Source organism: Leopardus geoffroyi, chromosome B2 (genome assembly GCF_018350155.1).
Source record: "Leopardus geoffroyi isolate Oge1 chromosome B2, O.geoffroyi_Oge1_pat1.0, whole genome shotgun sequence".
Classification (NCBI taxonomy): domain Eukaryota; kingdom Metazoa; phylum Chordata; class Mammalia; order Carnivora; family Felidae; genus Leopardus; species Leopardus geoffroyi.
In genome coordinates this window covers 79,801,326-79,815,946 of record NC_059332.1, presented here as the reverse complement: position 1 = coordinate 79,815,946, position 14,621 = coordinate 79,801,326, and the positions used below count along the sequence as shown (strand labels likewise).

Sequence of the window (14,621 nt, the reverse complement as noted above, 5' to 3'; positions counted from 1 at the left end):
CCCACAAAATGCAGAAAATAGGAGTTTAGAAGTATGGCATTAATTCATTTGAAACAATCAGTGAAATTCAGTGAATTTTATACTGAGGCTAAAAGGAGAATATAGCAGTTAATCACCAAAGTTAATAGCAAGAATCTTGGAAAAATGTCATGTCTGTTCAACTGTTAATGTTTTATAAAGGAATATGCATACTCGTTAGAATTTTAGAAAGTCTGTATATCATAAAGTAGAAAAAATTCAACTGTCAAGAAGAGGTTACATTTTAACATTTTGTTGTATCTTCTTTTAGTCATTTTGTTGTGCCTATATTTACAGAATATGTATAATTAAATGTATATAGCTGACATTTAATGTATGCTGTGTATCTGGGGTTCGTTCCATCATTTTCCTTCATTCTGAGGAACTGATCTTAGGATTTAAGAAAATTTAGTTTTATTTTTAAAACTTGAAATATAATTCACAAACTATGAAATTCACCCTTTTAAGCTGTATAATTTAGTAGTTTTTAGTATATTCACAAGATTATGCCACGATTACTGCTAATTCCAGAACATTTCGTCACCTAGGTGGCCTTAGTTGAGTGGATTTCAAGGAATGGGTTATCTTTGAGATGAGCTTTGGAGGTCTACAGGTTTCCAGAGAACAGTTAATTATTTCCTCTCATTAAAACCCTTCAATGGTTCCCCATTGCCCATAGCATGAAACCCAAACTGCTAAATGTAATATTCTTTATATCTGGGCCATGCCTGTGTCTTTGCCATTGTCTTTGATTGTGAACCCTTGAAACATAACCTCCATCTATACTGAGCTTTGGACAATTTGCTTCAAAACCATCATTTCCATGCCTTTGTAATACAGTTTGGCTCATCCACTGCCCTGCTAGGAAATGACCACTGTGTCTTTCAGGGTTCAACTCATGGGTCCCAAGTGTCTTTGCATACCTTTCTCTTACTCTTCAAGTGGAAATAACTACTCCTCGTTAGGCTTATTCCCTATGTATTTGGTATTCCTTTCCTTATTTGGCTGAAAGAGTGTAGGTTTACGTCTGTTGTCTTGGTATAGTTAGCAATATATCAGAAGTTTTCTGATATAGACAATAAGCTACATGGCCACTCTATATGGCCATCTATCATTAAAGCTGTAACTCTTCATTGGACCCAGCTACTTAACTATTCTCTTCTCTTTCTGGGACTCTCCTCTGAAGGTAGGGACTGTATGCTTAATTTCTCCAGCACTTAGAGCTCTGTCTAGTACGTAGTTTCGGCTCAGGAAATATTGGATGGATAGGTAGAAGGGTGGATACCTGGGATCTTCAGTAAAAAGGAATGGAATATAGAAAAGTACAGAGGATAGGAAAGTAAAACATGCAGGTGTTTTGTTTTGTTTTGTTTATTTTTTGGTGGGGCCCACAATTGAAGAATTTAAGGTCTAAGTTTCTCCACTGCAATACTTAATACCAAAAGACAATGGAGCAATTTCTAACAGATTCTTGAGCAATATGAAATTGATGTATCTTCTAGTTTTGTGGGTTTTTTTTTAATGTTTGTTTTTGAGAGAGAGAGAGGGAGGGAGGGAGAGAGGGAAAGGCAGAGGAAGAGAGGGAGACACAGAATCTGAAGTGGGCTCCAGGCTCTGCTCTGTCAGCACAGAGCCTGACGTGGGGCTTGAACTCATGAGCCGCGAGACCATGACCTGAGCCCAAGTCAGACACTTAACTGACTGAGCCACCCAGGCACCCCTGTTGTAGTTTTCTTCAGTTTTTTTTTTTCACGTTTAGGTTTGTTGAGCATCCTTTATCTATGGGTTTACAATTTTCATTAAAAGTAGAACATTTTTTTTACCACTATTTCTATCCTTCACCTGTTTGAAGATTTTGTTATCAATGCTCTTTTCATTAAAAAACAAACTTTTTTCTGTTTTATTTTGGATAGTTTCTCTTGCTGTGTCTTCAAGTTTACTAAGCTTTTTTTCTGCAGTGTCTAAATTGCTATTCGTTGTATTCATAGTATTTTTCACTTCAGGCACTGTAGTTTTCACCTCTGAAAATTCATTTTGAGTCTTTTTTATGTCTTCTATATCTCTGCTTAACTTTTGGAATATATGGAATACTATTATAATTGTCTTAATTTTCTTGCTTGCTGATTCTGACATGTTTCTCAGTTTTGGGCCTATTTTTGATTGGTTTTTCTCCTCCTGATGGGTTTTGTGTATATATACATTTTTTCCTCCTTGCATACCTGTTCAATTTTTGACTAGATGCCGGACATTTAAAATTTTACCTTGTTGGAGGCTTGATATGTTTGTATTCCTGTAAATATTTTGAGCATTGTTCTGGGATGCATGTAATTTACTTGGAACTGGTTTATACTTTTCGAGTCTTGCTTTTAAGATTTGTTAGGTGGACTAAAGCAGAGTTTGGTGTAGGGATAGTTATTCTTTACTTTTGAGACAAGATGCTTCTCTGAGTCCTCAGTGCCCTGTGAACTAACCTGGCTTTTAGCAGCAGGCATTATTCCCCATCTTATCTCAGTGCTTGTATGGCTCCCTCTAAGTCTTTTTAGTGGTTCTTTTCCCAGCCTTGAGTAGTTTCCTCATATTCATGCTCTGTTGAACATTCATGGAAGTCTGTGTCAGGATATCTGTAGTTCTTTCTTTGCATCTGTCTCCATCTCTGTCTTTTTCTGTCTCTGTCTGTCTCTGTTATACTCTGCCCTGAGAACTCTAGTCCTGTTGGTCTCCCTGAACAACGTGTTCTGTTTTTTTTGCTTTGTTTTCTTTTTTAACTCAGGGAGGCTGCTGAGCTTTACCTGGAACCCCCCTGCCTGCTTTGAAGCCCTGGAAACCCCTTGGGCAATTAACTGGGACAATTGTAAGGGCTCACATAGTTTATTGTATCCTACAGATTACTGTCCTTTGTTGTTAGATGTCCAGTGCCTTGGTATTGCTGCCTATATTTTGTCTACTTGGTTTTTTTCAGGCAAGATGGTAAATCTAGTTCCTGATTCTCCAGTTTGATTAGAAGAGGAAATTTGTTTTCCCTTCTTAACTCGGTTTTATTAAAAATTTTAAAAAAAAATTTATAGTTGTGGTAAAAGCCACATAACATGAAATTTACTATCTTAACCATTTTTAAGGATACAAGCCCAATCGTGTTAACTATGTGGACAGTTTTGTGCAACAGCCCTCCAGAACATTATCTTCTAAAAGTGAAACTCTGTACCCATTAAACAGCTCCCCATTACTTGTAGTCTGTGACAACCATCATTCTGCTTTCTATTTCTGTGATTTTAACTACTTTCGATACCTCATATAAGTAAAAATCATATAGGATTTGTCTTTGTTTCTGGCTTATTTTACATAGCATAATATCCTCAAGGTGTATTCATGTTGCAGCATGGGATAGATTTCCTTTTTTTCAAAGGTGAATATCATTCTGCCATATCTGTATACCACATTTATTTATCCACGTATCTGTTGATGGATATTTGGGTTGCTCCCACCAGTTAGCTATTGGAATAATGATGTTATAAACATGGGTGTACAAATACCTCTTCAAAATCCTGCTTTCAGTTCTTGGGATATAAACTCGGAGGTGGGATTCCTGGATTATATGGAAGTGCTATTTTTAATTTTTTGACAGAACTGCCATAGTGCCATAGAACTGCCACTGTACAGGTGCTTCCACCATTTTACAGTCTCAACAACAGTGCCCAAGGGTTCCACTTTTCTTAACCAAAGTTTTAAGCTTAGGTATTTTATATTTACCTACTTTTCTGTAGCCTAGGGCAATGGTGGCAGCTGTAGGGAAGGGGGACATTGTGGTGGGGAGGCCATTTGGGAATAACTCAGCCTACGTATTGGGTCTTTTGTTAGAATCCTTGAGTTCTGGTCTTTTTAGAAAGCTTTCGGTGAATGTTGTCTTTAGCTAATTGGGAATCATAAATTATTCCAGTAATGCTCAGGTTATTTCTTTAATTTATTATGGAGTCCAGGAGTCTTTCTTCAGGCAGAAAGAGTATTGTGCTATTTTTATTACTTCTATCAGAAGAGAGAAGAAGGAAGACAAGAATAACTACCGAGTTCGTTTCTATCTGTATTTGAGTGGAATAGTGACAATTATCAAGAATTTATCATTTTATAAGTAGAGCTTCTGGGTATTTGGCGAGCTTGGAGCTGAACCCTGGTGTGCCTTTTTGCTTTACCAGAGTCTTAGTAGTTTTCATTGTTTTAATGCTTACTTGCATATTTCCTTTTACTTGTTTTGTTTGCTGATAATAAATTTTCCGTTTTGCTATTTTTAATGTCCAAAGGAAGATATGTTTTTGCTCATTTCATCAGGTAATTTGGGAGAGAAATGCTGTGATGTCTGCTATCTAAACCTGGAAGTTCACTTAATTTCCAACCTTATATTGAAAATAATTTTGAAAATAATAATCCTGTTTTTGGTGCCATCTTGATGGCTCATAAAATTCTCAGATACAAGTATTTAAGTAAAAATATTTTAGTAAACAGTTTAAGATAACAAAGTGATTTAATTTATGCCATGGGTTGGGTTCAAGATAATAACCATAAATAAATACTTGTAGGTTAACAAATACATATTTGGGAAAGAGATTAATTAGTAATAGTTTCTTAACAAAGTATATTTGTCCTAAATCATTGTGTTCTTTGTAATTTTAGATGATTGTTTGTGGATTTTCTGTCGTGAAATTAGATCATAAAAACAAAAAAACCCTGCTTAGTTTTTTAGGAAGAATATGAGGAAAGAAAGAATTTTTGGAATATTTTTGAGAATTAAAATTTTATAAAACACTGCATTATGTACCTGTAATCATCTTTTTAATTTTTAAAAAATTTTTTTAAAGTTTTATTTTTTCATTTTGAGAGAGAGAGAGAGAGAGAGCACGCGCGAGCGCACAAGCAGGGTAGGGGCAGAAAGAGAGGGAGAGGGAGAGAGAGTCCCAAACAGGCACCGCACTGTCAGTGCAGAGCCCGGTGCAAAGCTCAAACTCATGAACCGTGAGATCATGACCATGAGTTGGCCTCATAACCAATTGAACCACCCCAGTGTCTCTCTGTAATTATTGTTTAATGTCCTTTATCTCTTTTTTGTCTAAGTGCATAATTGAAGTTTTTTCCACTTAATGGCTATGATATGTAATATATTCTCTTGTCCTGTTCCCTTTGATCATAGTAGAGGGACATGGGACCAAGAAAGACCATATGGGTTACATGGGGATTATATTTATAATAAGGACATAATTTATACCTATAGATTTTATGATTAAAATAATTGGCCTGTAACAAAATTTAAAGCAATAATGATTTAACAAAATTATTACTATTATTTTTTTAAATATAATTTATTGTCAAGTTTGCTAACATACCGTGTATACAGTGTGCTCTTGGTTTTGGGGTAGATTCCCATGATTCATTGCTTACATACAACACCCAGTGCTCAACCCAACAAGTGCCCTCCTCAATGTGCATCACCCATTTCCCCCTTTCCCCTGCTCCCCACCTCAGCTCTCAGTTTGTTCTCTATATTTAAGAGTCTCTTATGGTTTGCCTCACTCTCTGTTTGAAATTATTTTTCCCCTTTCCTTCCCCCATGGTCTTCTGTTAAGTTTCTCAAGTTCCACATATGAGTGAAAATGTATGGTATCTGTCTTTTTCTGATTGACTTATTTAACTCAGCATAATACCCTCCAGTTTCATCCACGTTGTTGCAAGTGGTAGGATTTCATTCTTTCTCATTGCCAAGTAGTATTCCATTGTATATATAAACCACATCTTTTTTATCCATTCATCAGTTGATGGACATTTAGGCTCTTTCTGTAATTTGGCTGTTGTTGAAAGCACTGCTCTAAACATTGGAGTGCATGTGCCCTTATGAATCAGCACTCTTGTATCCTTTGGATAAATTCTGAGTACTACTATTGCTGGGTCATAAGGTAGTTCTATTTTTAGTTTTTTGAGGAACCTCTGCACTGTTTTCCAGAGTGGCTGCACCAGTTTGCATTTTTACCAACAGTGCAGGAGGGTTCCCGTTTCTCCACATCATTGCCAGCATCTGTTATTTCCTGAGTTGTTAATTTAAGCTGCTCTGACTGGTGTGAGGTGGTATCTCAGTGTGGTTTTGATTTGTATTTCCCTGATGACGAGTGGCATTGAGCCATCTTTTCATGTGTCTGTTGGCCATCTGGATGTCTTCTTTGGAAAAGTGTCTGTTCATGTCTTCTGCCCATTTCTTCAGTGGATTATTTGTTTTTTGGGTGTTGAGTTTGGTTAAGTTCTTTATAGATTTTGGATATTAACCCTTTATCCGATATGTCATTTGCAAGTGTCTTTTCCCATTCTGTCAGTTGCCTTTTAGTTTTGTTGTTTCCTTTGCAGTGCAGAAGATTTTTATCTTGATGAGGTCCCAATATTCATTTTTGCTTTTAATTCCCTTGCCTTTGGAGCAAGAAATTGTTGCGGCTGAGGTCAAAGAGGTTGTTGCCTGTTTTCTTCTCTAGGGTTTTGATGGTTTCCCGTCTCACATTTAGGTCTTTCATCAATTTTGAGTTTCTTTTTGTGTGTGGTGTAAGAAAGTGGTCTAGTTTCATTCTTTTGCATGTTGCTGTCCAGTTCTCCCAGCACCATTTGTTAAAAAGACTCTTTTTTCCATTGGATACTTTTCCTGCTTTGAAAGGTTGGTTGGCCATACATTTGTGGGTCCAGGTCTGGGGTCTGGGGTCGTCTTCTTCTTCTTCTTCTTCTTCTTCTTCTTCTTCTTCTTCTTCTTCTTCTTTTTTTAATCTTTATTTTTGAGAGAGAGAAAGACAGAGCGCAAGCAGGGGAGGAACAGAGAGAGGAGACACAGAATCCGAAGCAGGTTCCAGGCTCTGAGCTGTCTGCACAGAGCCCGACATGGGCTCAAACCCACGAACTACGAGATCATGACCTGAGCCGAAGTCGGACGCTTAAGTGACTGAGCCACCCAGGCGCCCCTCTGGGGTCTCTATTCTATTCCATTGGTCTATGTGTCTGTTTTTGTGCCAATACCATACTGTCTTCATGATTACAGCTTTGTAGTAGAGGTTAAAGTCTGGGATTGTGATGCATCTTGCTTTGGTTTTCTTTTTCAACATTACTTTGGCTATTTGGGGTCGTTTGTGGTTCTATAAAATTTTAGGACTGTTGTTCTAGCTTTGAGAAGAATGCCGGTGTAATTTTGATTGGGATTTTGTTGAATGTGTAGATTGCTTTGGGTAGTATTGACATTTTAACAGTATTTATTCTTCCATCCATGAGCATGGAATATTTTTCCATTTCTTTGTGTCTTCTTCAATTTCCTTCATAAGTTTTCTGTGGTTTTCAGCATACAGATCTTTTATATCTTTGGTTAGGTTTATTCCTTGGTATTTTATGGTTCTTGGTGCAATTGTAAATGGGATCAATTTCTGGATTTCTCTTTCTGTTGCTTCATTATGGGTGTATAGAAATGCAACCGATTTTTGTACATTGATTTTGTATCCTGTGACTTTGTTGAATTCATGTATCAGTTCTAGCAGTATTTTGATGGAGTCTGTCGGGTTTTCCATGTATATAGTATCATGTCTGCGAAAAGTGAAAGTTTGACTTCTTCTTTGCCAAATATGATGCTTTTTATTTCATTTTGTTGTTTGCTGAGGCTAGGACTTCCAACACTATGTTAAACTACAGTGGTGAGAGTGGGCATCCCTGTCATGTTCTTGATCTCACTGGGGAAGTTCTCAGTTTTTCCCCATTGAGGATGATACTAGCTGTGGGCTTTTCATATATGGCTTTTATGATGTTTAAGTATGTTCCTTCTATCCTGACTTTCTTGAGGGTTTTTATTAAGAAAGGATGTTGTATTTTATCAACTGCTTATTCTGCATCTATTGACAGGATCATATGGTTCTTACCCTTTCTTTTATTAATGTGATGTATCACATTGATTGATTTGTGAATATTGAACCAGCCCTACAGCCCAGGAATGAATCCCACTTGATCATGGTGAATAATTCTTTTTATATGCTGTTGAACTCGATTTGCTAGTATCTTGTTAGGAATTGTTGCATCCATGTTCATCAAGATATTGGCCTGTAGTTCTCCTATTTTGTGGGGTCTCTGTCTGGTTTGGGAATCAAAGTAATGCTGGCTTCATAGAATGAGTCCAGAAGCTTTCCTTCCGTTTCTAGTTTTTGGAACAGCTTGAGAAGGATAGGTATTAACTCTTCTTTAAATGTCTGGTAGAGGGGCGCCTGGGTGGCGCAGTCGGTTAAGCGTCCGACTTCAGCCAGGTCACGATCTCGCGGTCCGGGAGTTCGAGCCCCGTGTCAAGCTCTGGGCTGATGGCTCAGAGCCTGGAGCCTGTTTCCCATTCTGTGTCTCCCTCTCTCTCTGCCCCTCCCCCGTTCATGCTCTGTCTCTCTCTGTCCCAAAAATAAATAAACGTTGAAAAAAAAATTAAAAAAAAAAAATAAATAAATAAATGTCTGGTAGAATTCCCCTGGGAAGCCAGCAGGCCCAGGTCTCTTTTTTGTTGGAAGATTTTTGATAACTGATTCAATTTCTTCACTAGGTATGAGTCTGTTCAAATTTTCTATTTCTTCCCATTTGAGTTTTGGTAGTGTGTGGGTGTCTAGGAATTTGTTCACTTCTTCCAGTGGTCCAGTTGTCCTGTTTGTTGGCATATTGTTTTTCATTGTATTCTCTGATAATTGTTTGTATTTCTGAGGGGTTGGTTGTGATAAGTCCAATTTCATTCGTGATTTTATCTGTTTGGGTTCTTTCTCTTTTTGAGAAGTCTAGCGAGGGGTTTATCAATTTTGTTTATTTATTTCTTTTTTTTTCTTTTTTTTTTTTTTCAACGTTTATTTATTTTTCTTGGGACAGAGAGAGACAGAGCATGAATGGGGGAGGGGCAGAGAGAGAGGGAGACACAGAATCGGAAACAGGCTCCAGGCTTTGAGCCATCAGCCCAGAACCCGACACGGAGCTCGAACTCACGGACCGCGAGATCATGACCCGGCTGAAGTCGGACGCTTAACCGACTGCGCCACCCAGGCGCCCCAATTTTGCTTATTTTTTAAAAAAACCAGCTCTTAGTTTCATTGATCTTTTCTACTGTTTTTTTAGATTTTGTATTATTTCTGTTATAATCATTATTGTTTCTCTTCTTCTGCTGGCCTTGGGGTTTCTTTGCTGTTCTGCTTCTAGTTCCTTTAGGTGTGCTGTTAGATTTTGTATTTGGGATTTGACTTACATGAGGATTATATTTATAATAAGGACACCATTTATACTTATAGATTTTATGATTAAATAATTGGCCTGTAACAAAATTTAAAGCAATAATGATTTAACAAAATTATTTTTAAAAATGTTCCTCATATTTAGAATTAAAATTTATAGTTCCTTTGTTCTAATAGCTGCTTAGTAATTCAAACATGAAACAAAATGTAGCATAGTAATTCAAATAGTAAAAGCATAATGAGATATTGTCATATCATTTTCTTTTAGTGCAGAATAAATTCATGACAGGGAGTTTTGGAATGCAGACAGTGTATTGATCTGGGTATAAGTGTGTTCACTTTAATGTTTCATCAGGTTGTATATTATATGATTTATGTACTTGCTGTGTGTACATTACGTTTGAATCAAATTAAAGAAATTGCCATTAAAATATGAAGAAACTTACCTTCTTTTCTTTTCTCTTTCAAGGAAATGATTATTGACAGAGTAAATGGACAGGCTGTTCCTAGGTATTTGATATATGACATAATTAAATTCAATGTAAGTACCTTTTATAGTTTATAAAATTGCCCTTGAGATAATAGTTATATTTTTACACATAAAAAATGTTACTGCCGGGGTCCCTTGGTGGCTCAGTCAGTTAAGTGTCTGACTTCAGCTCAGGTCACGATCTCAGGGTTTGTGAGTTCAAGACCCATGTCAGGCTCTGTGCTGACAGCTCAGAGCCTGGAGCCTGCTTGAGATTCTGTGTCTCCCTGTCTCTCTCTGCTCCTCCCCCACTTGCACTCTGTCTCTCTCTTTCTTAAAGATAAATAAACATTAAAAAAATTTTTAAGAAGTGTTACTGCCTTAGAGATAGTAGGAAAGAAAAATTGTGACTGAGGTTACTCGTATGAAATCTTAATAATTTTTTACATTTCTTTGTCTTTAGAGTTTTTTTAGATACTTCAGGTGAGTAAAGAAAAATAGTTTAACTGATAAATAAGACAGCATTTTATAGGATGTAAACTCTTGGTTTTAGTTATTCTATACCCACTTAAAAAAACAAATCCACAAATTTTATTACTGTTACTTAAAAAAAAAGAGAGAAGCTGATTATGGGTGTTGAGCATGTAACTTGGGGACATAAATATGTTATTCATGAGTACAGGCAGGAAACTTAAAACAAAATATAAAATTCTGTTATAAACAGATATCAAAAAATAGGAATTACATTCTCTACTCATGCTATAGTTTTAGACCAGCCCCCAAATCTGCCTGTTTAGTTTAATTTTAGTATCACTGTCTAGATTATTTAGACAATACAAGATGACTCTATAAATGCAAGAAACTCTTTCAACAGTGTACACCTACGAAAAGGTATAATCATTTCTCTAGACGTACATTATTCAAATTGCATAGTCATTTAGTATTCAAAGCAGACCAAAAGCAATTAAGAATTCTGGACTTAAAAGTGTTGTCTAAGTGTTAGGATTTTGAAGATTTATAACAAATTTTTAAAAGTTCTCTTTTGGGGTATGTATTTTACTTATTATTATTTTTTGAAGCTTATTTATTTTGAGAGAGAGTGCACATGCATATGAGTAGGGGGTGGCAGACAGAGAGGGAGAGAGAGAGAATCCCGAGCAGGCCCTGAGCTGTCAGCACAGAGCCTGATGCTGGGCTCGATCTCATGAACTGTGAGATCATGACCTGAGCTGAAACCAAGAGATGAACGTTCAACCGACTGAACCACCCAGGCACCCCTGGGGTATGTATTTTAAATTACAGTATCGGGGCGCCTGGGTGGCGCAGTCGGTTAAGCGTCCGACTTCAGCCAGGTCACGATCTCACAGTCCGTGAGTTCAAGCCCCGCGTCAGGCTCTGGGCTGATGGCTCATGATGGCTCAGAGCCTGGAGACTGTTTCCGATTCTGTGTCTCCCTCTCTCTCTCTGCCCCTCCCCCGTTCATGCTCTGTCTCTCTCTCTGTCCCAAAAATAAATAAACGTTGAAAAAAAAAATTAAAAAAAAAAATAAATTACAGTATCAAGATTCAGGATGCGTTAATCATGGTTACTTTAAAAAAGGCATTTTTTTTTTCCTGGAAATTTTCAATATATATATATATATATATATATGTATTCAATATATATATTTGTGTTTGTGATTACTGTATTCCTCAAAAGTAATGCTTTCCAGAATTGACTATTCTTATCACAGATTTTGGAATAATGTTCATTGGCCCATAATGAGACATAAAGGGTGGTGGTTGCATTGTTTTGTTGTGATTGGAGAAGTTTTGTCTTCTTTACTTTTTGACATTGAGCTCTGCTTTAATATGTGTCCAGTGCAGGTTCACTTCTTAGCCTGGAAACTTTGACAATAGCCTTCTAATTCTTTAAAAAATAAATATGAGAAGTTTCAGTGTATACAAAAGTATAGAGAATAATTTAAGGAATATACATGTATTAACCACCAGATATGTTGAAGCTTAACATTTTGTCATTTTTACCTATTTTTTGAGATAAGAAATAAATCATTACAGATCTAGTAGAAGTTTCTTGTGCGTACCTCTCTCTTCCAAAACAGGATGACCTTTTATGCAGAAGAAACTTCTACCCTGTATTTGATATTTATTATTTTCATGAATGTTTTTAATATCTGTACTGTCTATGTGTGTGTCCATAAAATAATATGGTATTGTGGTGAGAGGTTTCTAGTGTTATATAAATGCCATTGTACTGTACTGTGGTATTCAGCATTTTGGTCCACATTGTTTTTTTGAGATTTATCTGTATTAATACATACAGGTTTAGTTCATTCATTTTAATTAGTATTGAGTATTAATTTGCATAAATATATAAAATTTTTTTTCCTTTTGAACATTTGGGTTTCCATATTTTGCTGTTATACAACTATTGAACAGTTTTATATATTCTTGTGTGCATACATCAGTTTGTCTAGGACAGTTTTCATTCTTGGGATGTAAACACCTGAGATGTGTTTTTAAAAAGTACAGTTCCTCACTCCTGCCTATGATATAGAAACCTACATCACAGAGATTCTGAATTGGCAACTTTAGGTGTATTTGCTACCTTGTTGAATTCCTCTCAGAAGTAGGTGCAACAGCTTACCACAGTTGGTATTATCAGACTTGAAAATTTTTGCTAATTGGATGCATATGAAATGGTATTTCATCTTGTTTTAATTTGCTTTTCCCATATTACTAATGAAGTTAAGGTATTTCAAACGTTCATTTTTACTTATTTGGATTTTTTAGTGTGTGATTTAATTGTAAGTTGAATAATTTTCTAATTTTGTTATTTGGTTGTCAATCTTAATGTGTAGGAATTAATTATTCTGGATTCTAATACTTTTTTGGTTATGTATGTGACCGTATCTTTTGCAGATTAGTATCTAATGATGCACAGAAGTTTTTCATTTTAATGAAATCAAACTTACTGGACTTGAAAGTTTGTGCTTTTGCATCCCGTTTAGGAAATTCATCCATATTTTTCTGTGATATGATTAGGTTATGCTTTAACTCTCTAGGGCTGTAATTATTTACTCAATAAATATTTATTGAGTGCCTATTGCCATATTTCATTGGTTTTAAAGTCACATTTTCCCCCACATTTCTGATATTAGTATATATTTATAATTGAAACCATCATATATTTAATTCCTTAATTTATTATGGAGCCTTGATGATTAGCCAGCTTATTTTGAATCACGAAGTCAAGGTCACTATTAGAAAAAAGTAATTTTTTTAAATAATCGTTAAAAATCTTTTTAGTTCCCTTATTTTGTACAAGAATTTCATTAATCATCTTTTATATGTATTGTTCTAGGTATTGGATATACATAGGTGAATAAGACATAATTTCTGGCTTTCAGGGAGTTTGTAATAGAGTACACTGGCCTCCAAAGAAGGCTGTTATCACAGATTTGAGAAGAAATTTTTTATGTTTGTGTTTATGTATTCAGTTTTTGTCTGTGTAATAACATATACAGTTGTACATGTATGCAATTCATTAGAAATTAACATACATATATTATAAACATTTGTTAGGTATGTATTTAGATTGAGTACAAAATCAAGAGAAATTTGTGGACCACTGGACTCATGGACGAGGAATAAATGTAAAGAATTATGATAGTATAACAACAATGCAGGTATGTTAGGGATATAGAAATGTATGAAAGGCACTAGAGAAGTGAGAGTATTTCAGTTTAGCCAGGGTGTAGTTGAGTTACTGAAGTGTTGACTTGCAGATAGAGAAAGTTACATGGATTAATTTTGAAGGATAGAATCATGGATGTCAGGAGCATTAGGTGGTTGTTAGTGTACTTGATGTCTGGGGAGATATGGGACACAGCAGGAAAAGCAAATGGATTGGGGTCAGGTGACTTGAATAAGGCATTTTAACTTAGTTCTGTAATAGGGCACTATTGATTCGTTTGTTATGTTCATGATAGGCTCACACTTTTATTGTTTTGAAAGATGAACTACAGTGGCAGCTTAGATAGTATTTTGAAGTGAGAAAGAATTCAAAACTAGAAGGCCAGTTAGTTAATAGTTACTGAGTTCTTCCTGTTGTCTGTTTTCAATGATTTACCATCTATCTATCAACTGCCTCCTTTAGTATAGGCAGCATAGATTTGCAGATGAACCTGCTTTCAGTTTTTTCTTGTTGTTTTGATGAATTTATGTATACATACTTTGAAGTGAAAAGTATTTAGGAGAGAATTAAGACAACTTACATATTTGTAAACAGTTGTTAGGCTTTTTATTTAAAAAAGGAGGACTTACTTGTTCCACATTAATTTTATAGGGATCTGAATTCATCTAATAGGTATAATAAATAAGCCTAACATTTCAGGTTTTTCAGCCTTATTGATGATGTAGGTGGTATGGGAAAGATTACACATGAACTTTGTGATCATTGACTAACATTTCTTCAATACATACCTTTTACAAACAGTTGTATGCCTTTATGTAAAGGGAACATATACTACCTCATATCTAGGACTTATTATTCTTTGCTGAGTATGAAAATTGTCATCCTTTCAAAGCTGAGAAAAAGTCATTCTCAAGGCATATTTAATGTCTACAGCTTAAGCAAATGCTGCCACCCTTTTGTAAGTATTAGGTTGTATAAACGTTAGGTTGGGTGATATAGATTAGGGAAGAGGGAGAAGATGAAAAGGTGAGAAAAATTCATGGAAGCGTGTCCCATCTGCAAAATAAAAAAGAGGGGTACTTGATATGAGGTGATGTTACTTATCTGGATGATACTGTCACCACATGAAGTGTTATAAACTATATTTGTCTATACCACTTGGATAGTTTAAGCCCCTACCTTCAATTTATGTAAAA

General features: G+C 35.7%; 1 protein-coding gene across 1 annotated transcript in view; it reads left to right on the top strand.

Annotated features, from left to right (window-relative positions):
• RNGTT (RNA guanylyltransferase and 5'-phosphatase) overlaps window positions 1–14,621 on the top strand; it is a 314,555-nt gene that overhangs the window by 91,791 nt on the left and 208,143 nt on the right. Inside the window, exon 10 of the mRNA XM_045499002.1 lies at window positions 9,730–9,801. Coding sequence (XP_045354958.1) covers window positions 9,730–9,801 — 72 coding nt within the window. The remainder of the gene's footprint in view (window positions 1–9,729; window positions 9,802–14,621) is intronic.